At 37.3% G+C, this 27,983-nt stretch overlaps 1 protein-coding gene across 3 annotated transcripts in view; it reads left to right on the plus strand.

The window, feature by feature from the left end:
• Positions 1-25,400, plus strand: part of LOC119786844 (choline transporter-like protein 2) — a 57,114-nt gene extending 31,714 nt beyond the window's left edge. For 2 of the 3 annotated variants that reach the window (XM_038290394.1, XM_038290393.1), the window contains exons 2-22: positions 3,718-3,766; positions 4,058-4,131; positions 4,219-4,303; positions 5,447-5,531; positions 5,706-5,819; positions 5,937-5,997; positions 7,977-8,097; positions 9,691-9,774; positions 9,888-10,000; positions 12,373-12,504; positions 12,599-12,698; positions 13,567-13,659; positions 16,238-16,322; positions 16,408-16,670; positions 16,753-16,847; positions 16,953-17,056; positions 18,499-18,572; positions 18,661-18,731; positions 21,927-22,015; positions 22,096-22,180; positions 22,538-24,043. In XM_038290394.1, the coding sequence (XP_038146322.1) occupies positions 3,718-3,766; positions 4,058-4,131; positions 4,219-4,303; positions 5,447-5,531; positions 5,706-5,819; positions 5,937-5,997; positions 7,977-8,097; positions 9,691-9,774; positions 9,888-10,000; positions 12,373-12,504; positions 12,599-12,698; positions 13,567-13,659; positions 16,238-16,322; positions 16,408-16,670; positions 16,753-16,847; positions 16,953-17,056; positions 18,499-18,572; positions 18,661-18,731; positions 21,927-22,015; positions 22,096-22,180; positions 22,538-22,692 (2,132 nt within the window). In that variant the 3' untranslated portion in view covers positions 22,693-24,043. Of the gene's footprint in view, positions 1-3,717; positions 3,767-4,057; positions 4,132-4,218; positions 4,304-5,446; positions 5,532-5,705; positions 5,820-5,936; positions 5,998-7,976; positions 8,098-9,690; positions 9,775-9,887; positions 10,001-12,372; positions 12,505-12,598; positions 12,699-13,566; positions 13,660-16,237; positions 16,323-16,407; positions 16,671-16,752; positions 16,848-16,952; positions 17,057-18,498; positions 18,573-18,660; positions 18,732-21,926; positions 22,016-22,095; positions 22,181-22,537; positions 24,044-24,673 lie in introns of those variants that run through there. The other variant, XM_038290395.1, reaches the window with a different exon arrangement.
• Positions 25,401-27,983: the final 2,583 nt, after the last annotated feature.

A 27,983-nucleotide genomic window follows, 5' to 3' on the forward strand; every position in this document is an offset into this window, starting at 1 on the left:
TCGGCCCTTTTTAAGCAAACTGAAAGGCTCTTATGTGAAAGGGCTCTGGTCCTTTTTCTAGTTGTAACCCAGTCTACAGAGAACATCATTGTCTGTGCAAAGTGGTTTGTCATTTATCTACGCTGCATTAAATGATCGGGAAAAAGATTAGATTTTTGTGTTTCCAACTGGCTGCTCACATACAGGATCAGAGCTGTAAATTGTCTTGTAGGGATCATCACTTGATCTAACTAAATCATATAGCATGCTTTAAAAAAAATCTTATATAAATCTCCTGAAGGCTGCTCTGGTAAAGGTTTTGTTAAAAAAGATGAGTTGTAGCAAATTTAAAAACAACTGGTTCCCAAAAAGGAATTTAGTAAAAATAGTAAATTGTTTAATTATGTATAAATTAAAACCTTTATCCTGAACCGCCCTATATGTTCTGTGGATTTATTATTTTTTTAATGATAAATGGTTATGATGATAAAGTTATAGCTGTCGTCTTTAAATCTTTATTTTGTTGGGGGTTTTTTTTTTCCACCCAGCACAGATGTTTTCTACAGTCAGGCATAGGTTTAACACTTTATAGCCTTTATATTTAGCAGCAGTCCAAATAAGTAAAGCTGCTACATCGGAATCTTGTGGCAAATAACTGATGCTAAAATAAATTTCTTTCCCATATTTGAGAGCCATGACCTACTTAACCAACGTCTGCTTTCATGCTGTTATCGGATATCTATATTGGCAGCAGAGAGGGGTGTTTTATAAAACTGGCTTACTTTGGAAGTCAGACTTAGTTTCCCAAATCTGGCTTATTTTGTTGTGATTTCACACTCATAAAGCTTATTTAGACATAATGATGATTTCCAGATTTCAAGTGCAACCGATTGTTTTTCTTGGAATAAAGACAGTGTGTGCATTACATGGAGGGGAAAAAATAAACTTTTGCGAGATCTAGCAATACTTTTGCAGGATCTCGCAAAACTATTGCGGGATCTCATCTCATAAGTTCTTTTTTTCCCCCTCCATGTCCCTTTAGGGGCTCGGTAGTGCATGCATTAATATGTACCTCAAGATTTTCAAATTTGTAGCTTAAGAATCTTTAGACCTTCTTACCGCGGGATGATTCATAAACGTAACGATGCGTTCAAGGTTAGAGAAGAGCTCTGAAAGTTACACAATTTGCTGAAAGTAATAGCTACTTAATTATTTTTAAACACCACTACATGTGTAATTCCTAGATTACAGCTTTTCACCAACCTTAGACTTCATGTATTTATGCTTTTTTCCTTTTATGTGTGGATTCTTTCCACGTATAAATCTTGTACGCTTGTGGATCTTAAATCTTGCTGTAATATTTATGAACCTTTTTTGAGGCCAATTAGGCTAAATTGATTTAAAAAAAAAACAAAAAAAACACTTGGGTTCTTACATGAATATCTTTGGAGTTTGTAAATAATTGCATAAACATTGTCTTTTATAATAAAGGTTAAGTTTATTTATAAAAGCACATTGGCAGGACAATTCAAATTGCTTTACATGAAAAAAAAGAAAAATGCACATTCCAGTGGTTGAACACAGATTATTAAATGTAATAACTATATGCTTTACTTGCAGTAATCTGTAAAGTTAACTTTAATTTCACGTGACCTTCAAACACAGAAACAATCTAAGGAGAGAAAATAGTTTAGAACAATAAAGCTTGTTTACTAAATGAAAAGTCTTTTTGTAGCATAAACTGTTAAGTTTATTTATAAAGCATATTTTAATGGCAATACAATTGAAATTGCTAAACATGAAGAAAAAAGAAAAATGCACATTCCAGTGGCAATGATTGAACAAAGATAGTTAAATATAATAAAAATGAAACACTAAAGATCTGACTGTCTTGATATAAAATTAAACTGTAAAGAAATGAGAAAGTTTGACTGGAAACTTATTAGAATTTAATATTTTCCATAACTATATGCTGTACTTGCAGTAATGTGTAAAGTTAACTTTCATTTCATGTGACCTTTAAACACAGAAACAATCTAAGGAGAGAAAATAGTTTAGAACAATAAAGTTTGTTTACTAAACGAAAAGTCTTGTTGTAGCATAAACTGTAGGTGTTTGTCTGCTGGATTTAAGGTCATTCAGTAAAGAAAATAAAGGCGTGTTAAATGTCTGGATGCTACATTAAGGAAGAGTGGCTTTACTTCCAAAGATGATTCAAATGGGTAAAAAAAAAAGTGCAGTGTAGTACAAATAATCTGGGCACTATTCAATTTTCATAGATTTACTCTGCTAAATGTAAGCAGTTGCCACGCCCACTGTTATTTTTAAAAGCCAACGTTCCCACGGTTGAACATTGAAATAGACTTTAGCTTTCAGTTTATCATGAGGACTCCTTATAAATATGTTAGGGTTTGTCACAGTAAAGCACTGGCAGAGAACGGTCCCTTCAGCAGCTCATAATGCACATCCGCTCCCCTCCCCTCATAGTTTTGCTCTTGCTTAGTCACTGGGGAGGAATTTAGGTTGCCAGGCGTGTCACGCTAGGAGGGAAACACCAGCTGACAGAAGAACGGCGGGAAGACCAGGACTTTGTTTGTTAACCTGAGTTCCCTGGGAGGAACCGGGAGGGTGGGGGGGATGCTAGAATCGATAATCTTAATTAAAACAATCACTGAGGCAAATATTCAGAAGATTCCTGTTTTTTAAGGCTCAACATTTTGAACTGTGGCATTAAATCACTGGAAAAATGAATGTGATTCTGTTTAGAGAAAAGAGAATGGTGGTGGTACTCACTGACTGCTTTTAATCCAGATAAATGCTGTGAAAATGTTGGACCAGCTTAAAAAGAGCCTAATTCTCTAATATTAGTGTTGTGATGTCAAAAGATGTAAATAAATGATGCAAAAATGAGATTTCTGAGTTTCTGATTTAAGTTTCCCAAACTAAGTTGGCTTTACAGGTATTCACTGCAAAATATATAATCATCAATAAGTCACTTTATCTTGAGAAAAAGTTTATTTTTGCTTGATTTGAGCAGATAAGACAATTTTCCAATTGAATAATTGGATTTACAAAAAGAAAAAATGGGTCCTGTTACAAGTACTTAATATCTTTTTTTTTTACCAAGGGTATTAATACAAGTTCTATTGTTCATCTTATTTACCTTTCAAATTGAGAACAAATACACTTTTTTTCCCCCAATGTTTTTTCCTTGTCCATGTCCGTCTGCAGCAACAGGTGGGGGAGAGGGAGGCAGTTTTGTACTGCAACGGAGTCCATACGCTTAAACATTTTTTAGTAGTTTTAAAACCCTGATATTTTTAACCTCCTGTACACCTAAATGCCTGGAACTATTATTAATTTAGGGCTGAATAATCTGCTAAAAATGACAATGGCTTTACTTTTTTTCTTTAAAAAAATTGTGATTGTTATTTTATTTGGATTTTTCTCTCCGGTTTTATTGTTTTTATTGAAAGGGTGCTTGTCAAAAATCTATTGGTGCAGAACTTTACTGCTGCCTGAGAAAGTCTTTACTTCGAATTGTATGCACAGATCTTTGCCTCTGTTTCTTTCTAAATGTAATGTGATCACATTCAGTGTCTCTGCCAGAAGGAAAATTATATTTAATGATATTGAAAATGCAGTTAATAACCCAGCGCCCTCCTTATACTGGTTTAAAAATGAGGAACTAAAAGCTGTTCCTTTCCCTGAGTTGTAAAAGCTCTTTGTCTCATTTAGGTGACCCCAGGAAATATGACCCCAGCTTCAAGGGACCCATCCAGAAAAGGTAAGTCCAGGACTCAAGTGTTGGATTTCTCTTTTGTCGCCGCACTGCAAAAGCTGATGAAAAAATCTTTCATTTAGTGGATTTGCCCTTAATTTGAGCTGATGGATAAAATGATCGTCCAATGGAATAAGTTTATGCACTTATTATAAGATAATTGAGTTAGCTTAAAAATAAATCTGCTTATTCAGCTTATTGGCCAGCTGTCTAATCAGCTCAAATCCATGAAAGGAAAATAACATCTAGAATGGACTAATGCATTGTGATGGTTTTTAATCTGGCCTTTTCTTCCAGGGGCTGCACGGATATCATCTGCTGCATCCTCTTTACTTTAGCTGTGCTGGGTTATATTGCAGTGGGAATACTGGGTAAGTATTAACTGTTTGGTTTGCCTTAAAACAAATAATTATCAGCTGTCATGTCTAGATACTTACCTGTTATCTCTGTGCTTCCAGCCTGGTCCCAAGGTGATCCAAGGAAGGTGATCTACCCCACAGACAGTCGAGGCCAGTTCTGTGGGCAGGCTGGAACCCCACTAGAGTGAGTTTCCCTTTAGGAAGAAATCTTTTTCATTTAGAAATCTAAAGCATAACAATTAACCAACTTATGTGCTGCTAAAAATTCATTAGATGTAAATCTATCTTGAAATACTTGTATTTTTACTTCAAAGCAGGTAAGACAATTAGTTAGTTAAATAAGATGATTTACATTTAGAATAAGAGAGGGAAAAAAACTCACATTTTATTTCAAGTGCAAAAAGTTTAATTAGCTTATTTTAAGGACAATGATAACGCCCATCTTAATGGGAAAGCTGCTTGGAATAAATCACTTAATATCTATTTGAGTACAGTGGAATCCACTTATAGTGATCACGTTGGTCCAGAGCCAATTTGAACACTATAAGCGGTTGATTACTATATCTGAACTTAGCCATATTTCACTTATTTTTTATGCACAATATCATCTAAATGCCATTTGTATGGGTTTTCAACGAGAAAAATGAAATGAAACGGATATCTTCCGCATTTACTGAATCTTATTACAGTACCAAACCAACCAAACCAAGCTTCTGCTGCCCTGGTGTCCTCTTCCACAACATCTTCATCCCCGCTTTCCTCCTCTAAATAAAAAATATATGACGGAGGAGACTCATCCACAACCTCCGACACTAAACTCTCCTCCTCTTGCATGTTTTTCCGCTCTCCATAGCGTTCCTTGACAGCGTTGTTTCTAAGTCAATAATTTAGTGCTACTTGGTCCCAATGTAATTTCCCATTGGGAACCTACTAGCACTACGTTGCTACCTGGTTAGCAAGATGCTTCCGACAAACCGGCCACATCACTTTAACTTTATTCACTCATGTAAAGTCGTCACCAATCTGGAGAATGTAGAATTGCAACGGTTGGACCGGCTGCTTCCTTACGACTTTAAATTCTGGACTAAAATGCCTATAAACTGTAAAATCAATTAAATATTTTTTTCTCAATTTGACATTGTGGTGAATCACAAGTCCTGAAATCTGGAACTTTTCATTTTACCAATACATCATTTTTGTTTTTCCCTATCATTAAATGTTTAGGCCAAGGGAAATGGCATCAGAATAAAAACTCAGAGCTTCAGATTTAATTAATTATCCTAATTGTAATTTTATATTTTTTTTTTGGCGTTTCTGCTTTCAACAGGAATAAGCGGCTGCTGTTCTACTTCAACATCATGAAGTGTGCCAGCCCCATGGTGCTGCTGTCGTTCCAGTGTCCGACCACACAGGTGGGACCTCAGCAGGCTTTCCTTAGTGATGCATTTAGGGGACCTGGGAAAACTCTGCTCTTGTATTTAACCAGTAGCTGGGATATACAGACTGCTGCTTTTGTTTCTTTTACACCGCGATCACATTTATTCATACCTGACCAAACCTCCCCTGCTGTACATGTTGATCCTTAGATGTGTGTGGAGAAATGCCCGGACAGGTTTATGACCTTAGTCACAGCGTACGCCGATCAAAAAGACTTTGATTACTACAAAACCTTCTGCAAAGAAGGAGTAACTAATAAAATGGTGAGTTTTCCTTTTTTTTTTTTTGTTAATCTTTTCCCTTTTCAGCATCATTTTAACCCCTTAACTGTATGGGATTAATGGCCTCATTGTTTTTTTCCTTCCTCTCTTGTTCTGCAGGGTGTACCAGCGATTGTCGGAGCAGGTCTCTGTCCCACTATGTTGACCCCCAGCAAACCATGTGAGTGGATTCCCTGCAGACACAGTGCCCTCCAAGTATCTAGACTTATAAAACTTTGTCACACTAAAATAAGAATAAGAGCAGGGAAAGAACATTTGTTCCTTTTTTATATTTTTACAAACTAAGCAACACAGCTGCGTTCGTACCGGATGAGTGGAGCGACAGATTTGAATGTTATCCCTATTTACAGGAGGGACGCCACAGACACTTTTCTAGCAACACCATATGAGGTTTCGGGGATTCTTAGGGACATAGGAATGATGCTACACCTGCAAAGGATGCGGAGCATTGGTTGCAAGTGTTGGAAAATCTGAACTTTTTCACAACATGACAACCAATCGGGGAATGAATGTGGCCTTCACTTAGACCTCAATTATTTTCTGTTACGCCTCCCTCTAGCAAAAAGAAAACTATTCGCGCCCCCCCCACTCCTCATCGTGACTATCCATGTCTGCATAACATTTTATCCTTATTAACATTAAAGAAAAGAAAAAAAGACACATGTTCAAACTTGCAAAGAATAATTTTATTAAATTGTGTTTTAAGTCTGCCACAGAAAAGATTTTAAGTGCATCAATGCCTGAAATAAAAAAAAAAAATCCTTGTTTATCCCAGTGATGGGCTGCTATTATGAACCACTATAAATGTCTTGTTTATCCCATTTACTTAAGTAGCCTTCACAAAGCGGTATGACTGTTGGCAATATTCAGCCCGTTTTCGCTGAAAAAAACTCTAGCGGCTTATCGGCGTGTAACGTATTTAAGTGACGCGCTCATTTATTTGGCTTCATGCTATCCGATGCGAACATTTTTAGACACACCAAACACACCGGTCTTTACTCTTCTCCAATTGTAGTCACAGTGAAGCCAAGCGCTAAATTTCGTCGTATTTCCTCGTCTTAGCTTCCAGGTGACTTTCTTTTGTCTCTTATCTTTGTCTCTCTCCACTTTTCTTTTCATCCCTGTTAAAAACCTCTTCATGTTGGGGGTTGTTATGTTGAATAACGGAGGCTATAGACAGAACACAGTCGGAGCTTTCTGTTGACTCAACACTGCTAACCAAGGCAAACCTGTTGTCTTGTAAGTCGTAAAATGTTGCACTGTCGCAAACGTGACAGAAGTAACAATGACAGCGCCACTGCCGCCTACTGTAGTGGATGCGCAATTACACTTTAGACTAGTACGGCCAAAAAAAAGCCTGTTGCCCAGCGTCACACGCGCCCCCCCAGGTATCGCCCTACTATTTGAGAAGCACTGATTTAGACTGAAGGAGCCCAACAGAGACTACGCATTTATTTTTTTAATAATGCAAGATGGAAAACATTATGTAAGGATCCTTATTGTAAGGATTGTGTGTTTGACTTTCCATAGTGAATAAAACACCGTGACTCACTCTGTAAAATCTGTTGAAACCAACCAGCAGCAGATAGAGGCTCCTTTAAACGGCACAAGTGAAGGTCGTCACCCGTTTGTTTAGTGTAGAACAACTTTTTATTCCAGCAGATTCTGTTAGATTCTTTCTTTTGAGAAAATTCAACTCAAAACGTGCAACAATCAGCCAGTGGATTAAAACAAAAACACTTGGTAAGAGTTCCTGAAATAATGATAGATACTATTAAAACTCTTACTGCAATTTTAGATTATTTTACTAATTCTGATTTGAAAGTCTAACAGCATCTGCTCTTAATTAGTATATCGAACTCAAAACAAGATCGAAAAACACTTTTTGGCCACGCATGGATGGGTTAAGATGCAGAATTTAATTTCTTCATTGTGAGATCAATGATATTCAATTATCAATAATATTATTGCTCTTATCTATAAAGCATTCTCTATAAAAAGATGTTTTTTTGTATTTGTCTTGTTTAGGATCTTTACCGCTGCTATTATTATGGTTCATAAATTTTACCCTGTATACGTATACTTTTTTAAAATTATTTTTTTAATTGTGTGTTTATTTTTTCTGTTCTGCCCCTTTAGTCACCCGTAGGTGCTTCCCAGATTTAGGCATAAAAGGAGGTGTGATAACTGTAGGAAACAAAACCAAGTTTAACGATGGACAAAAAGAAAGAGACGCTAAGGACCTTTTGGATGGAGTGAAGTGAGTAAATCGGTCATGAAGCTTTATTGAGTTGCTTTATACAATGATCCAAAATACCACAAAAGCAGCTCTGAACCACTGATCTCTATTTATTCACTGGATTGCCTGAAAAAAGTGAAGCTGAATGTTAGTGTCTGGTACTCCCCACTCCCACAGAGATGTGCAGTAAAAATGCCTACATGCATTATGCATATTACGTCTATTGCATTTGGTTGCAAAACAAGCAGTTTGCCGGCTCTGGGAAGTTTTTTCACAGGTAATTTCACTGTCAGTGTGTGCAAACTAGAGACTGACATTTTTTCGGGAATCCCACGGGTCACGGGATTCCCGTGGGATGGGAGTCAGTATTAATAACGATAACATGATTGGGACGATACAGGATTAAACATTAACGGGAGCAGACGGGAGGGGGAGCAAACCAATAATAACTAAAAAAACTAGAATCGATGCCAAAAAATAAAATAAAAAGGAAAAAAAAATCCAGTACTGGCGCTGCCATTTTGTAGTTTTTTTTTCCTTGAAGCCTACACTATAATGCGAGTCAAAAAAAAACTACACGAACCAAAAACCAACAGTGCTTCTGCTCTGAGTTTTTCACCCGCGCTCAAAAACCACAAGAATGGGAGTGGTGCAGGAGGGGGAGTCATTCTGAATGGGAGTAATTTCACCAGGAGTGGGACGGGACAGGATTTAGATTTCTACTCTGGCCCAGGATCGGAACGGGACACAATTTTTTTTCTGTGGGAGTGGGACGGGACAGGAGTGAAAATCCACTCCCGTGTCAGTCTCTAGTGCAAACATAGCTGTATGTATAGTTTTTTCAAATTGTCAGATTCTTTTTGTAAATAAAAAAGCTACATATCAACTTGATGTTGCCTGTTATTTAACCAGTTGATGTGCTTTGCAAATGTAGAAACGAGCTCTGTGGAGTTACTAAATTGGTTCATTAATTTAGCTCTATTGTAATTCTGTCAGATTTTAAAGCCAATGCACACACAGTATAAATTGCATCATTCATGCACAATTTGCAAATAGAAAAATACTATAGCATTAACAGACATGTACTTGTTATTCAGTCTTTATGTAAAAGCTTAAAATTATATGCAAGATATAATAACCATAACAATGTAATAAACGTTTATTACATATAAATCCTCTATTTGGCACTTTTGGAACATCTGTATCATGCTCCATTAACACATTGATTTTGTATAATATATCGTTTTACGTGATTTATAGACTTTATTGACTTCACACTGACTATGCAAAGTGATGTGCCTATTTATTATTATAAGTTAAAGTAATCTACTTATGCTATGAAACAGCCAGTGTGTGTCAAAGTGAGGAGTTTATCTTTATTTTTAAATTCTTAAGTCCTCCTGAAAATGAGAACATCATCGTTGTTGGATGCTGTTGCGCACGTATTGTTTACATTGCGACCGGGCTAATAAGGGAGTACCAATATGGCTGCCAGTGGCTTCACTTCAACCCCGTACTACCAACGGGCAATCAGCGATCCAGTGACTAGAGATCAGTGCTGTGAAAACATGAAGGTGATCAGGTTTCACGCTGTGGAAACGAATCTCTTCTCAGGAATGCCACTGTGGTCATGGAGGCTCGCCAGGTGGTTTTGAAAATCTTTGAGGATTATACGCAGTCCTGGTACTGGATCCTCATGTGGGTAACCAATCATTGTCCTCCTGCTCGCTCTTGTTTTACAGTTTGTCCGATTATTTCTTTATTTTAAATGTGACCATTTCTGTACCTAACATTTTCTCCTTCCTCTGCAGAGGGCTGGTTATTGCCATGGTCCTCAGCCTGCTTTTCATCGTCCTCATGCGCTTCCTGGCTGGCGTCATGATCTGGATCATAATCATCGCTGTGATATGTGTGTTAGGATACGGTAAGTGTGAAAAAACAGCTAATTCTCTTCTATTATGATCAACTGAATGAGGCAGATTCAGAAAAAGATCTTAGGCGCTTGGTTGTATTAATTATTCTTTTTTAGGCTGCAGGACCATGGAAACTAATACTTTAAATCATTTCAACTAGTTTTACTCTTTTCCCTCTAATCTACTTGTTTTTAAGCTAATGAACTGGTAGATTGTCTCAATAACTGAGAACATCTGATAATATAAAAGCATTGATATCCATCACAAACACTTTTATTTTGAAAGGTTTAGCTTTTTCATTGGATCTTTGTCGTGGTTTGCTTTAATCTTCCATCATTATTAATGACGGTCACTTTAAATTAATTATTTGTGATTACATTAAAATTCAATTTTTAATTTTTTTCTGAATAATCTCAGCTAAAGAAAAAAGAACTTTTTAAAATGTATTTTAATGAAGCAGCTGATTTTTAACTCATGTCGTGACATAAAAGGTACTCTTTTTATTTAAGACATCTCTACGCTTCATTTTTTTATCTTCAGGCTTGCACTATGTTACGTCTTTTTTTTATTAAACATTTTGAACAAATGAACAAAATCACGTGGTATGTACAAACATGAAGTCAATTTTTACAGGCTTAAGGCACACATATGGTTATAAGGCAATAATAAAACAGAATGACACAAACAAAAAATAAAAAGACAAGGGCGAATTATGTTGCGTGTTTATCTAGGCTTTTATTTTGAAATATTGTTGCAAAACCTTCGTCTTTCAACTCTGAAGAAAATGCTAAAAGGAATTGACAAAATCCAAAAACAGGCGTTTTTTTTTTTCTTAGGTTTTTCTGGTTTTTCATTTATAAATTCTGGTGACAAGTCAGGAGAAACGACTTTGTTTTCTGTTTTTGATTTGTAAATGGGAAAACGGAAGTAGTATCAGTTTTTGGTTTTAGTTTTCAAGATGAAAAAATGAATTGCCTTAACATGGCAACACTCCCTACTCATAGACTTAGGCCAAGTTCCAATTCTCTCACTTGCACTTGTTTTATTCCCTAGCACTCGGGTTTTGCACGTTCACGTGTAAGGTTGGTATGTCCCAATACTTTTAAGAGCTAGGGGGAAGTGCCCTCATACCCTTAAAATAATCCCTTCAGACCGAGTGAGGTTGGGAGCTGACTTCCCAGAACTCATTCAATAAAAGGAAATATGCTGTCCGGCTGCTGAAAATGACTGCAAAAATGTACATATATTTCTAAAATTAACCATGCACAAAAAAAAAATAAAAAATTGTTGGGATAGCTTGGTTAGATGTAAATCCAACTGAATTCCTTCCTGTTGTGTTAAAACATGAATATTGCAAAATAGCTATTTTTCGTAATTACTTTTTTACATAAAGTAAGATGATAATTACCGCGTTGGATGGTTGGAGGTTGGATGTTGGGGCTCAATGGAGTCAGCGGGATCTAGCTCACTGTTGATCCAAGTGACGTACTCTGATTTTCAGGCAGCGTCTCTCAGTTCCTCTGGGTGGCGCTGGGTCCCTCGGTCAGATCCTGCTGGCTGCGCGGGGCTTGGGTGTCCTGTGTCGGGCTTCTAACAAGCTTCCCCGATGTATAATTATGCATGACTGCTTTTAACAAAATCATGTTATCACTGGAACTCAGAGAGAAATGGTACTAGGACTTAGACTCCACTTTAATTATCCATTGGGATCACTCCTTCAGGGAAATTCTGGTCTCAGGAGCTTATATAGAGTACAAAGAGTTAAAGCAAGATTCCCTTAAAGATAAAAATATGACAGACATAAAAAGAGTGTATATAGTGCAAAAAGGCATAGAAAAGAAAAAAGCTGTAATGTCCTCGAATACGTTTCCCTTCGATATAAAAATATCTGCACAGTAGAGAGCTGAGGGAAGACCAGGGCTGGGCTGGGAGATTTTTTCAGGCCAGGAGTCATTCATGTAACCAGGCAACCCTGACATTAAGAAACACTTTAGATTTTAAAATGTAAAAATTTTCTTTTCTTTTTTATTTTATTTAAAAATGTAATGTATAACATGGATGCATAAAAACCTCATTTTGTTTCAGTGTTAAATTCTTTTTAAAGTAAGATTCTAATTAAAAATGTCTCTGGACCTTTACTGGTTGATCTTTATTGACCCTGCTGTTTTTTAATGTGGTCTACACAGTAGTTGGCATGTGTTATTGCACAGTGAGAGCAGAATATTGCACCTGGGTGACATTAGGTAATGTTATGCATAAGATGTCCAAGGAGGGAGGTGCTGAGTCTTATCCCTCTTCCTATCACTTCCTTTTTTGTTCTAATGATTAAAAAATGTCAGATTCTTCTTGTAGAAACTAGAAACTTTGTGTTTTGCTGCTTTAGGCATCTTCCACTGCTACATGGAGTACGCTGACCTGAAGGGAGAGCCGGGTGCTAATGTGACCCTACAGGAGCTGGGCTTCCAGACAGACTTCTCCATCTACCTGCAAGTCAGACAAACGTGGCTGGCCTTCAGTCAGTACTTGCATACCTCTGCATTTTCTCACAGAAAAAAAAAATTATTTTATTCAAATGAGATTACTCACTTTTTCTTTTTTCTTCAATCTAGTGATTATCCTGGCCATCGTGGAGGTCATCATCATCCTTCTGCTGATCTTCTTAAGGAAGAGGATCCTCATTGCCATCGCTCTCATCAAAGAGGCCAGCAGGTCAGAAATAATCAGGATACTTTTAAAACCATGATGAAATAGTGACGCCTCACTATCCTTTAATTCCCAGATTAAAGTCTGTCCTAACGGCCAATAGGGAGAAAATTAAGTAGAGGCCTTCTAGCATAACCTTTTACTTCCCTAGGTGTTAGGGCGGGGCAATAACTGCAATATCATAAAGAAAAAGCATTTTCAAATCTATTTAGTCACATAACATTTAACAAAAGTAAAACTCTGACTTGCTTCCTTCCTCTGGCTATAAAGTTTTTATGTTTATAATGGTTTTGCTGTTTTTATAAAGAAGAGAGCTGCGACTAGTGTGCAGAACCATGCATGAGCGGTGTTGCTTTACTTAGCAACTTTTCAGACTCTCTACCCTCGTGTTTTTTTTTTGTTTTTTTTTTGTTCCATGAAAACTGCAACTAATTTAAATGTGTCAATGGTGTGAAAGCACCGGCCGCTCAGTTTCTTTCTACAGCAAGCGTTGCTGTGAGCCCCTCCCTCCTCTAAAGCACTGACAGGCAGTCAGACTTTTTCACATTGCAAAAGTTTTTTCTGCAAATATAATATTTAACTTAATGTTGTTTATTTTTGTTTGAAGCTGTTGTACTAAAATAGATCCCCTCTGTATCTACCCTATGCATTTGCTTTATGTTATTTACGTATATATATATATTTTTTATTTAAAGATGATTTTTTTTTTTTTTTTTTTTTGTAGTTTTGATTAAATATTACTGAATGGAAAGCTTATAGTAAAATCATAATCACATTATTGGCTAAAAAAAAAAAAAATAAAATCAAATTTTTATTTTTTTTCCTGTAATTTTGCATTAGCAGCTTTCTGACCTGTAACTGTTTTCTTTTTCAGAGCCATTGGACATGTGATGTGCTCCCTGTTTTACCCACTCTTCACTTTCCTCCTCCTGGCGATAGTCATTGCTTATTGGGCAGTAACTGCTGTGTATCCTTTATGCTCCACATTTCTCTTTTGCCTTTTTGATCTTTTAGAAAAATTTTTCTCATTTAATAATTTTATCCATCCTATAACGGGACATAAAATAGATAAAACTATAGTTTCTATCCGCAGCTTTTCTAAAGACGCTGAGATGTAGCAGACAGTTCAGCAGATCGGCCAGCAGTGGGCAGCATTTCTGTGATTCCACTTTTAGATCTGACTTGACTGGGAGTCCTGCAGACTTTAGTGGATAACCTAACATAAGCGCTGTTCCTCAATTCACAAGAACACGAGTACGGACTTGTTGCTTTGCCAAGTATGTCCTTGAGAAGAACAGAGGAGAGTATGGACTCGGGGAGAACGCGAGCATGCAGCATAAATATGTGACAACTCGAACAGAAGCGTACACGCTCGGCTCGTCTAGAGCTGCATTTCACCTGTTATTAATAGTCTCTAGATGATAATAAATTATTTTCAGTTAGTGGGGGACTAATGATTAACAGTCAGATAAACATGTGTTATTCACACACATCTATGCAGAGAGAGCGCTGCTGCAGATGGAGTAATTTTAGCCCTGCTGCTATTAGACTCGGATGTTTGCTGGTTGCTGCCGTCCTCTCGACTTCTCGCCTCAAATGATCTTAAAACGTGCTTTTATAGAACAACAGCAACAGAAAAGAGATCATATAACTTAATTTTCTGAGCTTTCTATAGGTGCTCCATTGAAAGCTGCAGCTGCCGCAGTGCATGCTGGGACAGCTGTCAATCTCAAGAACAGACAAGTCTGCTCTGATGCATTCTGGGTAAATGGGGAGAGGCGAGAACATCCGGGTACTTTGTCTGTTCTTCGGTTTTGTCGTCTTGTGAATTGGAACAGTACTAGGGCTAAACGCATTTAACCTGACTCCACCAGATGGATTTGCTCCGCATATCCATCTGGAAACCTTCAGTTGAAGTAATTTTGGGAAGGGGCGAAAATACTGATTAGCTGATTGGCCTATGTTGGTGATAGACGGGCCAAATAAACCAATCAGATCAACGAAGCATATGACGTACTAACAGAGCGACGCCGAAGAGGAGCCAATTGATAGATCAAACTCTTGCCGAAACCAGTCGGGAGAAGAGCAAAAACATCTTTTCCTCTGAGAAAAGCCTCCAGAGCAGTGTTTTGCTCTTCTTTCAGTGAAGAAATACTGTGTAATTCCGATAAAACTTGCTCGATAGCCACGCTAACGCTAGTTTCATCGACTGAAGCCACCATATTCTTTAGACTGAACTGTCGCGCTTCTCGTTGCGTCACACCTCAACCCGCCTCAAAGCCAACGCTGATTGGACGTTCGTTTGGCGAACGGCTCCAAATTTTCTTTAACGGAGAGTCCCCAGACTGATCTGCGAGTGAAACCTTGAAAGCTCGCGAGATCAGGATGGTCTCGCGAGGCTAAAAATTTTTACCAGCACTTGAACGCACAGGCACACATTGAGAAACGGTCAATGTTACTTCATTGGAGAACACAGGAAGCAAAGCCTGGTTTCAAAATTTTGTGTTTAAATATTAGAGGTCTTAAAGATACCGTAAATTCTCTAATATTGGCCTGTATTCCATTAGCGGCCGGGACTCTAACATTGGCCGGTCTCGCTGTCAGAGGAGGTAAATAATGGCCGGTCTCTAATACAGGCCGGGGCTATAAACGTTTTTTCTGGGCATACCTCAACATTATACTTGTGGTAGTAACATACAAGTACCACAGCCCTGCGCAGCTGGACGACAGGCCCTGACTGCTGCCCGTCTGCGCGAGGAAGAGAACAGACACGAGGCAGAACAGGAGGAGCGCGAGTGATGAGGAGATTAAAGGGAGAGATGAAGAGGAGGAGGAAACTGAGGAGGAGAATTAAACAGAATTGGAGGATTTTATTTTTTTTTTTAACTTCAAACCAAGCGAGACATGGTAACTGTACTTTTTCAATAAATGAACCTAGTGTTTTATAGGTTCAAATAGACACAAAATCTCATTTTTATTCATTCCACTGGTAGTCTGTTTTGCTCAAATAGCAATAGAGGCCTGTCTCTAATACTGGCCCCCTTCCAATAAAGGCCTGGACCGCGATGCACTTGAGTGAAATAAAGGCCCGGGCCTATATTAGAGAATTTACGGTATATCTACTACCTACTTTGGTTGTTGATGCTGTTTGTTATATTATTAAACCTGCGTTCAATTTATTTCTATTCTCACCCAAAAAGACTATTTCTTTCATTCATTTTATAATTTACTGATTAGAACTGCTTTGTTTTTTTTGTTCTTGGTGCTTAATTCCCGCAGGAGGACAGTCTTTTGTGTAAATATGTACCAAATGCAAACCTTTTCTTTCCTCTACATTTAAGATTAAAGTATTTGAGATTAAAGGTTTTAAATTGGTAACGTTTGCTTAAGTGTGAGCCTCTCTGATAGTTTTCTGCCTTAGTTGATTAATAAATGGCTTTTCCAGCTTTTAAGCTTAATTTAACCTGAGCTTTTAGATGATCTAAGAACGATAATCTGGACAAAGGTCATTTTATTTTAATTAAGCGTAGACCTTGACTGGTCAGTTTCTTGTCCACTTCCAATGAGCCCGTCTACAAAGTGGTCAATGAGTCGGCGTGTGCGTATTCTGCAGAAACCTGTGAACCAGCCGTAAGTTGCTCTGAACTCGCTGCTTTTTTTACAAGAGGCCACAGAAGCTTGATGCTCCTAAATCATATTTTTGGTTGTTTTTCAGAACTATTCCACCAGTGAAATGAAGAAGCAGTGCCCTGACTCAGAGTGCCTGTTTGCATTCTACGGCGGAGAAACCTTTTACCACAAATACCTGATCGCTCTACAGTTCTACAACGTCTTCCTCTTCTTCTGGTGCGCCAACTTTGTCACGGCTCTGGGACAGATGACCTTAGCTGGGGCCTTTGCCTCCTACTACTGGGCCTTCGTCAAACCCGACGATATCCCCACCTTCCCCGTCTTTTCTTCCTTGGGTCGATCTCTACGGTGTGTCTGCCTCTCTGAGGTCACATGTCTGACGCCATGTTTCTGTGCCTTCCTGATCTCATGCATGTTGTTGATTCTCCAGGTACCACACGGGGTCTCTGGCCTTCGGGTCTCTCATCCTCTCCATCATTCAGATCATCAGAGTTCTGCTGGAGTATTTGGACCATAAGCTGAAAGGTGCGGTACTGGTTTGTCATCCTGTGTATGTTTATTGCTGAAACGTAACTTTAATGTGTAAATTCCTTGGACTTAAGATTCGTCTCTTCATTGTTTTATCACCAGATGCTCAAAACAAATGTACAAAGTTCATGTTTTGCTGTCTGAAGTGCTGCTTCTGGTGTCTGGAGAAGTTTGTCAAGTTCCTGAATAGAAACGCCTACATCATGGTGGGTGTTGGTTTCAGAAGTTTATTTTCTGGTTATGCAGATAGGATGTGGTATTTCTATACTGTAGGAGCCATTGATACAAACTTCTTTTTTTTAGTATTCAGTAAAGTCAGAATCTAACAACTCAATATTTTGTCTGAAAGCTGTGGTTTCAGGGCTTTTTATACAGACGGTATTAAACCATGATAAGGAGTAAAGCTCCTCCACTCCCTCATAAGCAGTTAAAGCTGATTCGTTTTTATATAATTTAATTTCTAAATGAAATCCGAATAAAAGTAAACACTTTGCTTTATGTTTTATTGTTGAATATTTAAGTTACTATACCAGAGTCTTAATTAAGTTTTACCCTGCCATCAGCTTAATAATTGTATGTATTTTCTACTGAATACATTTCTTGACATAAATGACACAAAACTTTGTGTTGAACCAGTTGTACTGTATCCTGAGGTCTGGGTTGAAATTCTCACAGTGGACTACATCGGTTTTCTCTTAAGAACATCATTTTTAATGCTGGAACACATTTTATATTAGCAGATAAGAAGGCAACATCTTATTAAACAGCATAAATCCATATGAAGTTACTGAGCTAATGCTACGTTCACACCAAAAGCAGCAGGAGCAGCAAAAACGGGTCTGCTGCTTCATTTTTGATGCTTGTATAAGTTTCTGACGTGCAACTGGAGCAGCAAAGTGGGTCTGATGCGCATCGGGCGGAGCTACCCTAGCCTGCCTGTAACAATGGCAGCTATATATGCTGTGATCAGTGGGAATACAGTAGTTAAAATATATTTTTAAGTGAGAAAGTCCACCTGAAAACTTAATCTGTGCAGTCAGTTCATCCAGATTACCATCCTGCATTCAAGTATTATTTCGCTGTCGGAGCCGTTTAGATCCCCACATACCAGCTGGTCGCTGTCACTGGAATCCCATTGAACAGCAGCCTATGGCCCAGTAGCCTCGTCGCGGTTTGCCGTGGCGGCTGGAAGGCGGTTAGCAAGTATGTATTCTAAACTGCAGGCACCAGGATAATAAAAGTGAACATTTTAGCATTTTTAATTAATTTAGCCGTTAATAAACTTTTTCACAGGAGTGATCATGGTGATCTGCATCATCAGCGATGTCGGTCTCTCTGCGAGCTTCCAGATCAGCTTCTCTGATTGGTAGATGTGGTGTGTCGAGCGGCAAAAGTTACATTTTTCCAAGTCGAGCAGCTGCTGCGTTTGCGGCGCATCACGCACGTCAGATGCTTAAACGCTCCCGACACGCTGCTTAAGCTGCTCAAACGCAAGGCGCCTGCTGCTCAAAACACGCTACGAGACGTTTTGCTGCACCTTGACGCGAGCCAACTATTGACTTTGCATGTAAACTAGCTGCTCCTGCTGCTTTTGGTGTGAACGTAGCATAAGATGTATTTGTTTTTAATGTGCATGTTTGGCCTCTAGGTGGCGATCTATGGCAAACACTTTTGTGCCTCAGCAAAAGATGCCTTCTTCCTCCTCATGAGAAACGTGATCAGGTAATTTTAAATATATTAGATTAAATATCAGGTAGAGTTGACTTTCTAATGTCTTCATTTTATACTAATGACACGTTTAATCCATCAGGGTTGCTGTTGTGGATAAGGTGACGGATTTCCTCTTATTTTTGGGAAAACTGCTCATTGTTGGGCTTGTAGGTGAGTGATTTTTTTTTTTTTTTTTTTTTTAAGTAATGCACTTTGCTGGTGTGGATCAAATATATCTACTTTAAAAAGTACAGGGATTAAAGTATTCTGGCCCCAGGCTGGATTTCCCATGGGTAACAAAATGGTAAACAGTAAATAGACAATCGAAATCCCTCTTGTGTTTGTCAGCCAATGGTAGCAAAGAAGCGCTCTGATACTAACAATATTACCCAGTCAGAAGCAGGGGGCGGGTCTTAGGAAAGCGTGTACCTCCTCCTTTCGCTTCTTGCTCAAGTCGCCAGATTGTGGTCCAGTGCTCAAGTTCTACACTGAAAGTCACCTTGCATCATTTACGGCTCCATTCAATGGAGAGACGAGTAAAAAGTCAAAAAATAAATAAATTAAACTTTGTGTTTGGAGAGAAGGACGATGGAGAGAACGGAATTGCATGGAGTGGGAACAATGCAGTTCATGACCAAATGATAAAGGCTCTTAAAAAATAAATGGCGCTGGGCATGGCTGGAGGAGACGGGGCAAGATGGCGAGCCATTTAGCAGCTGGAGCAGGAAGTTTGGTCAACCAGACGTTTGCTTCTGCACGCTGGGCTCCAGGAACACTTGGCAGCAAAACAGGATATCAAAAGAAATGCTGTACATGCAAGTGGTAGATCTAGATGCACCTTTGCCATCTTCTGGCCGTTTTTGGTATTTGATTTTCAAAAGTCAAATTTAGTCTTCAATCATTCATGCAATCTCTCATCCCTTGCCCCCACACCCTCCTGGCATGGCTTGAAAGTGTCTTGCCTGTGTTGAAAAAGTTCAGGCTCAGGGTTCTGCTTTTGCTTTAATCCCTGAAGGTATTTTTCCAATTAAATCCTGGTTTGTGTGTCAAATTATGATTAAATAATTTCACACAGAAAGAAAATGCAAAAAGGTTCACCGGGGTTAGGTTTAACTCAACTTCTGGCCAAGAAAGGTCCTTTATTTTTTTTAAGAGTTAGCAGACTTGCCTGCTGTAAAGTTTCACCAGTAGAATCAGAGATGTTGTCAAAATCGGACCTGCTGATAAAAATTCCGACTGATTAGTTTATTTTCCTCGTCTGTCGACCAAAAGCAGTTTTATTTATCGCAGAAACAATTAATGCGATAAATCGTGATTGATCGTTTTTTGAAGTAATCAACTATTTTATTAATCGATTAATTGTTAACTTGAGTATAGAGACTTTAAAGCATGCCTTTAGATGACAGAGCAATGCACATATACAAAAATTATACAAGAAATATGTAAACATTTTGGATTTAAGATAAAAAAAAATACTAATAATCTTTCAATATTCTCTATCCAGAACACCTCAAGTGGAACCATTTAAGTTTCACCTGGTTTCATTTTGTAAAAAGTCTTCTTTCAGAAATCTTTTTCTATCCAATTATTAATTAATCAGAAAAAAAATAATCTTCCTTTTTAATACAACTAGGGCTTCAGATAAAGATTATTTTGCAAATCAATTAATCGGCCCAGTTTGCACAGAGTCTGGTTTCTATCAAACACAAACTAGTAAGAGTCGACATTTTAAGCGTCCTTCAGTATAAACATTATTTACTGGTAGGTTAGCAAATTGCACCATTAGCATTGCTACCTGTGAACAGCACTGTGGCCGTTCCCTATTTATCACATTTGCTTGTCAACACTTACTAATCCAGCATAGGTTACAGTTTAAAAAACAGCTGTAGTACATTTAGCCTTCCTTTAGGCTTCATGTTGGCTCCCCCTAGAGGCTGTATTGACGTCCTGTAGAAGAATGTGGTTTTTCGCATCTAAAAAAAGTTGAATAAATTATCAAAACTAAGAAAGCTGGAAATGAGCCACATCTGACTAATATCCATTTGCTGTAACAGCTGAACAGTCCTAGAAAATTCTGCTTTCCTTTTAAAATGACCTAAATCTTCTGAGCTTTGGACGGCTTTAGGAGTGAGCTCTTCTTCAATGGTTGCTAGTGATGGTGAGATGAAGCCTAATGAGGCATTTGAACCGTTTGCTTCAATGATCCCCACAGTTCATGAGGTTCCATGTAAGCATGTCATTACAGTTAGTAATAATATCTGGGATTTATTTTGTAATGTTTTTCCCCATTTAATTCCTTTTAAATTGTTAATTGGTGTGTGTAATAACATTTTTGCATGTTTTTTTTTGTATGTTAAAATGTCTTAGATGAGAACAATCATTTAAGGTAAACTGTTTTTCTGCCACTTTAGTGAAACAAGCTCAAGCAGACAGTGAAAGTGTTTGTGCAAACTGGGCCATGATGAGAAAAAAGGTGTTGGTCATTTTTATTAAAACACAATAGTTTTTCCACAGTTTTTAGTTTTAATTGGGTTGGAGGTTATGTGTTCAATCAATATTTTGGCCAAACTAACTAATATTAATTTGACAGTGTTTTATCCAATCTATATTTTTACAAGGGCAACCCAGCACAAATTAGTCACATTAGCCAAAATACTTAAATATAATTGCAGCTTTCAAAAGTCTAAGGTGGGTCATGAATCATCAACCTCAGGAATGAGGGTCAATGTCTTACAGCGGACACCACCAACATTGATAAATGTTCAATAGACGGCAATAGTACTTAACCCTAAAGTTACAACTGTGTCCAGTGGCCTGCTCAGATTTTGAGCATTTCATTCTTTAATCTAACTAAAATAGTTTTAACCAACTTGATTGGTTGTTTTTCATTCAATCTATTCTTATAATCCATACAACTGACCACTAATCTCCTATAAACTCCCACATCTTAACTGAGTAATGAGGCTGTTTAAATGCCTGTTGAAGTTCTTGCGCTTTCTGAACCACTTTCCAAAGCGCTCGTGTGGTATCAGGGTAACGAGGTTTTGGACGTCATCTATTTTGGCCCCTCCCCTAGTGGATCGCATCACTACCGATCTCCCTCTTCTTTAATAAAGCTACAAAGCGAAGCATTTGTTGGTGTTTCCACCTCTAGAAAACATTTAACCTGCTGATATAGTTGAAAAACAGCCTGTTTCTTTGTGCATTTTATGTTCAAATAATTCCAACACAGCAGGAATTAAATTGGCTACAAACGCATCTGCGTATTTCAACATTCAAAATAAGATCTTAATATATATTTTTGTATGAAGCCATCCAGTTATGTAAAAAGTGTTGGGTTTTATTTTTTATTTTTTTTCTGTTCAGGGGTCTTTTCCTTCTTTTTCTTCTCTGGACGAGTGAAAGCCTTTGAAGATACAGCCCCCCACCTCCACTACTACTGGGTACCAATCCTGGTAAGTTTTCCTTTTTGAAATGACTCTGCTGTTCAGGAACACGTCAACGTTTCCATTGATGGTTCTGATTGCCCCCACAGACCGTGGTGGTCGGTTCGTATCTCATCGCCCATGGATTCTTCAGCGTGTACGCCATGTGTGTGGACACGCTGTTCCTCTGCTTCTGTAAGTATTGAGTTGTTTTATTTCAGTTTTTTTCGGCTTTTTTGACTTTGCTCTCAGGGTTGGTGCTTTCACTAATTCCTAACTCCTTAAAACGGTGAGCTACCGCTAAGTTTCTGCACGACTGCAGCATAACAGCCTGGTTGTTCTGTTCTGTTTTACCTGAGAGTTGTTTGCTTCATGTGTAACTTTTAACTTTCAAAAGCTACAAGTCTTGGGTGCCTTTGCTTGCCATTTTGACTTTCTTTCTGGTTTTTGTCTCTCCTTCCCTCTCTCTCCTGTTTCCCTTTAACACTGCTATTCCACAATCTACTAATTTCTGCTCCACCTATGAACACAAACACACACTCAAACATTAAGGTGAAGACCTGGAACGCAACGACGGTTCGGCTGAGAGGCCTTATTTCATGTCGATGACTCTGCGTGAGATTCTGTGGAAGGACGAGGCAGAGGATCCGTCCGCGCCGGAGGACGATGCAACGCTTAAAGAGCCTCTGGAAAAGGACAAAGCTTAGAGATTAGGACTTTGTAGAAGTTAAAAGGACAATAAAATCCAGATTAGTCTGGTAATCCTCCGTTTATGCACAGGACAACAACTCCTTAAATGCAACCCTTAAGAATGGCCACCAAAAAGTATGCTGCCCTTTGTTTAGTCAAACTTAAAGTGATGGTTGAATTGAAACCTCTGAGTTGTTTTTAGCTCAACTTTACAAATATTTTTAGTGCATCTCATTGTGCTCCACATGTTGTAGCCCTTCAATGCAATCTACTGCAGGAACCAGGAAGTGAGGAGAGACAGTGGTGAAAATAAGGGGTGGGATTAGTGCTTGCATGATCGTTACTCTCTATAGTCAGAGTTTAATGGAACGTCTCAAAGCCTGACAGTTTACTTTGTAACGATAATGTTTTCATGTTTTGCCAAAAAGGAGTTTATTTATTCACTTCATTTAATTTCAGTTGAGCCTCAAATGTTAGCATTATTAGGTTTCTAGCATAGTTTTTCCTGACTGGAGTTCATACTAATGTTCTTGAGCAGCCGAGCAGAATCCTCACCTAAACTCATAGAAACATGGAGATAAAGAGATGAGGGTGATGGTAAAGAGGTCTTTCTGACCTGATGCTCTCCATTAAAAGTGAAACTTCAAAATCTGCATTAAAACGATAGTTTGATTTCTGTAATACTGAATGTTCTACCAATTATTACATTCTCAACATGCCTTACATAAAATATAACATCCACTGAAGATAAAAATCTACTTTGCTGAATGGAAATTATTTCAAAACATGCCTTAATATGAATACATTTTATTTTGATATGAAAGCTCAGCATAGGGACCGGTCAGGAATATGGAAGGAGTTTTTGTTCCAGTATTGATGCAAGCCCAAAAAACCTGAGATTTAGGAATTGCATTCTTTTTAAAATTGTCCCACTGATCATATTTTCCACAAGCTTAAAACAGTTGCTTTTGATGCCCACATTGACAATTTCCAGACACTAATCCTGGAAATCTCCCTGCATAGGAGAAGATAATGTGATCTAAAACGGTTTGAAAAGAAGGCAATTAAACTTAATAATCTTTTCTTGTTGCGATAAAGAAAAACAAAATTCACTCCATACAAATTTTAAAAACTTTTAAAGAGTCTGTGCAGTCACTAATTGGTGAGAACGTACAGCATTCTCCCATCATGGAGATTTATTTATATTTTTGTCTTTTTTGGGGGTGTGTGCTTTTGTATTCTGGTAAATGACTAACAGTTTGATTTAAGAGTGAAAACTTGACCATGTTGTGCCTCTTTTACGGCCTCCATGTTTTTACTGTAAATGTAAAACAATAGGCTGCTTTGAAGCTGTAATATCTAAACCACAAAAAAAGATCTAAAAATGTCTTAAATTCAGTGTATTTACCCTTAATTTGAGCTGGTAAATATGATTATTTGCCAATGGAATTAACTTTTTTTTTACTCTAAAATAAGATAATTAGATAATCTGCAATTATATTATAATATATTGTCTGTAATGGGACATAATTGTTTTTTCTTATTTTAGTTGTAAATTGTCTTGTTCCATTAACAAAGTTTCTCACTTACCTCCTCAATTAAAGAAAAAATGCACTTATTTTAAGAAAAAATTACTTATTGAGATTAAAATTTTTTTGCACTGCACTCAGTAATCCTGTTATCCTCGGTGAAGCGCTTTATTCTCACACTAATCCTTAACTGATATAACTTATTAAACGCCACAAGGACCTAGCAGGGTTCTAGCTTAATTTACTAAATAGTTTAAAAAACAAAAAAACAACGATGCTGTGTGTTAACTGTGATAAAGATTGAAAACTTATGGTTGCATGTTTCTTGCTCTGATAAAGCTGAATGCCTTTTTTTCCTTAAACCGTTTTTGTCTCTTAAAAGTTCCTCTACCTTCATTGTTGGGAAGTTTAGTGCTCGGACCAATCGTTTCAGCTGCTTGATTTGTTTTTCTTACCTGAATCTTTCCAGTGGAGGACCTAGAGAGGAACGACGGCAGCGCCGAGAGGCCGTACCTGATGCCCGAGAGCCTCCGTAAAATCCTGAATAAGAAGAACAAGAACCCTCCGGCTGAGTAGGCCTGTTTTTAAGTGTGCAGCCTGAGGAAGGCCAGGCTTTGGTTTTAAAAGTGACATTTGGCCTTTTGAGGACGAGAACCAAAACTGACAAATCAGGATTTACAGGTGACGCGTCCGATTTTACTGGGAAATGGTTCAACGTATCTGGATCTGAACAAACCATCCTGACCTGTCTTTGCTTTTTTTTTTTTTTTTTTCAGATTAGTAATTATGTTTTAAATATTTTCAAATGTTCTATTGTATGTTTTGCATGTTTTAAAAAGGTTTTGTTATTAATGTAGTTTATCTGGAGCATGTTTTATATCCTGTAATATGAAGATACACCGTAACCTTTTGCTGTTCAAAGTGCTTTTATCACTTTGTGAATCTTTGCGCATTAGCAGGTGTTACCAAAGCACCCCGCTGCCAGCCAGAGGAGGCCTCATTTATCTTTACTACGTCATGCAAAACGTTTCTAAGGCTGTTTATCAGCAATTATATGGAGAGTCTTTTTTTATTTTTTATTGCAGAAACAAAAGCACAGTTTATATACATGTACAGGCTTGTATTTGGGTTTTAAGTTGTATTTTTGGACCTGAAATGTTTTGAAATAAAACTTTATATATGAAAGAAAACTTAAATGCTTTTGTTGAGTTTCCTTAGTACGATCAGCGGCTTTTATGCAAAGGTATTTGCATGTCAAATTTTCACATTTCATTTCAATATGCAAGGCGCAGAGAACTGACTGTACTGTAGGTTAATTATTTTTTACCTCTAATTTCCGTTGGTCTATCACATTAATATTCAATTAAATGCACTCCGATTTATGGTTGATTGAATGTAGAGACATTTAAGAGGGATGAATACCTTGCATTGTTTTTAAGAGCGTGATTCTTTTATGAAAAGAGTCTGGATCTTATGTCATTATAAACCATTTTTACTTAGTCAGCTCTAGAGTTCAAGTAGCAAAGATTAAGCATTTGCCACCTTTTTAATAATTATATTTGGTCCCACTTTGCTATCCACCTTAATACGCACTTAAATAACTGAGCTGTTTTTGATTAAATTTTTTTTTCCTCCAGTGTCTCAAACAGGCCAGTTAATGTTGAATACATTAACTTATCATTTATCTAGATGCATTCAGGCAGTGATGCACTATGATTATTGGTATCAACTGATATTGACTAAAACTAAAATGACATCGGTCATTCCACCAGTAAAATTCAGACGTATAAGAAACTGGGTTTTATTTTTTTGGACAAATGAGAATTATTTCAGCTGATGCCTGTTATAGAAGAGAAGCTGAAGTAAAACTTGATTAGGTTATTGATTTATTTATTTTTATTTTTTTTCTTCCCAGAAACTGGTGACTGAAATATCTGCAGTTTGTTTCCCCTTCATTAGTTTATTTTATCAAGTTTTATCTTTATGCTCCTCTTTTCTTTTATACATTTCTACTCTAAATCAAGCTTCCTGCTAAAGTATACCAGTTTTTTTGTTTGTTTTTTCCCCCATAACATAAAATTCTTTGTGACCTGAATTAATCTGTTTAGTCATTTTTATCTTTCAGCTAATTTTCCTGTTCCCGTATGGTGCCGTCTACCATTTGGATTATGAAGGATTAGCAGCATTTCCATATTTTAAAGAGGTTGGCTTCTTTTTATATCCACTAAAGCACAAACATCTTTCAGTTAACTGAAAAACATAAGTTTGATAATTCTGTTAACGCAGCAGAATTAAAACTTTTTAAGGAAATGTGCACATTAAAAATCTGTTCAATCTGTTTATACTGCATGATTCTACAAAAACACCCTTTGCCCTCTGGGTCAGTGTGGTGCTGCTGGATGTAAATAAGCCCCAAAACTATGAGGAGCTTTATCTGAATTACTGTATGCTGAAGGTAAGGAATGTGTTCAGATTAAATATAAACCATCCCTGTAATCCCAGATTACTCTGCATTAGCAAAGGGCTGTCTCTTATAAGAGAAACTGATTTACCTAAAGGCTTCTTTATATCCTCCCTGCAGCAGATGTGCACAACTGATTAAAATAAGAGCACCTGGAAATAATCGTGCGACTTGGTATAAACTCTGGTTTATATTTATGAAAACAAATAGTCTTGATGGATATAAATTACACCAGTGTCATCCAAGCTTTTTGATCAGCTGATTTGGGATTTGTTCTTTAGAAAAGTTGAGAATTTAGGACTCATGAGGAACAGAGGCACACGACAGACACATTTTTAAAACCCCCATCTATCTTGTCTTTTTCACCCATTGGCAGATCAGAATCCCAACCTCCAGATTTTCTAAATAGATTTTAACAACTATAGTGATGGATTGAACAAAGATCACATTGATAGATGACCCTAATAGGCCAGGTAACTGTGGAGCAGCTAAAGAGATATATGGATCATGTGGAGGAATCTGATGACTCAACAGCTGGAAGTGAAGTTATCAACATTAAAAATGTTTATTAAAGATTGACAATTTGCTATAAATTGTTAAGGTATGTTTGAGTAGTTTATAAATGTTTTTTTTTTTTGTCTTTGTAAGATTTGTGTTACATTTATCGTTGTGACATTATTATGTAAATGGAGAAGAAAATATATTAGCCCCAAGCCTATGCTAAAGCATATCTGCTGCACATTATGTGGAATCAGACTGATGACAAAATAACTGGTTAGCATTGGCCTTAAAAACAAAATGCATTGCTTGTTCTCAAGTCCAGATCCAAGAAACATCTGAAATAATTTAACAGATGTTTTTTTTTTTTAGATGTCCTGCATCCAGTCTGACCAACTATAAGCTAAACTATGTTACCAAAGTATTGGTTCCACTAAAGAAATTAATGAATTGTTTCAATCACGTCACTGGACAGAGGTGATAAAAATAATTCCTTTTTATTACTCAAGTAGAAGTATATATATATCCTACTGTTTAAAACACTTTTGTAGAAGTTAGAGCATTAATTTAAGCTTTTTACTCAAAAGTATTTTCAAAACTACTACGGTAAGTTTAAAAGTAATGCAGGAAGCATTTTAAGAAATTTTTTTTCTACAATTCTGGATGATAATTTCCTTATACACTTAATTTTCTTAGTTTAATTACTAATTTCAAGAGTGTCAAATTTAACTGCATCATCACAAATTCCCCGTTGTGGGACAATAAAGGGATTTTCTATTCATTCTTGAACTATTTATTTTGGTGTAGTACTGAGCCCAAC

Source organism: Cyprinodon tularosa, unplaced genomic scaffold (assembly GCF_016077235.1).
Source record: "Cyprinodon tularosa strain WSP-4 unplaced genomic scaffold, ASM1607723v1 ctg280, whole genome shotgun sequence".
NCBI lineage: Eukaryota > Metazoa > Chordata > Actinopteri > Cyprinodontiformes > Cyprinodontidae > Cyprinodon > Cyprinodon tularosa.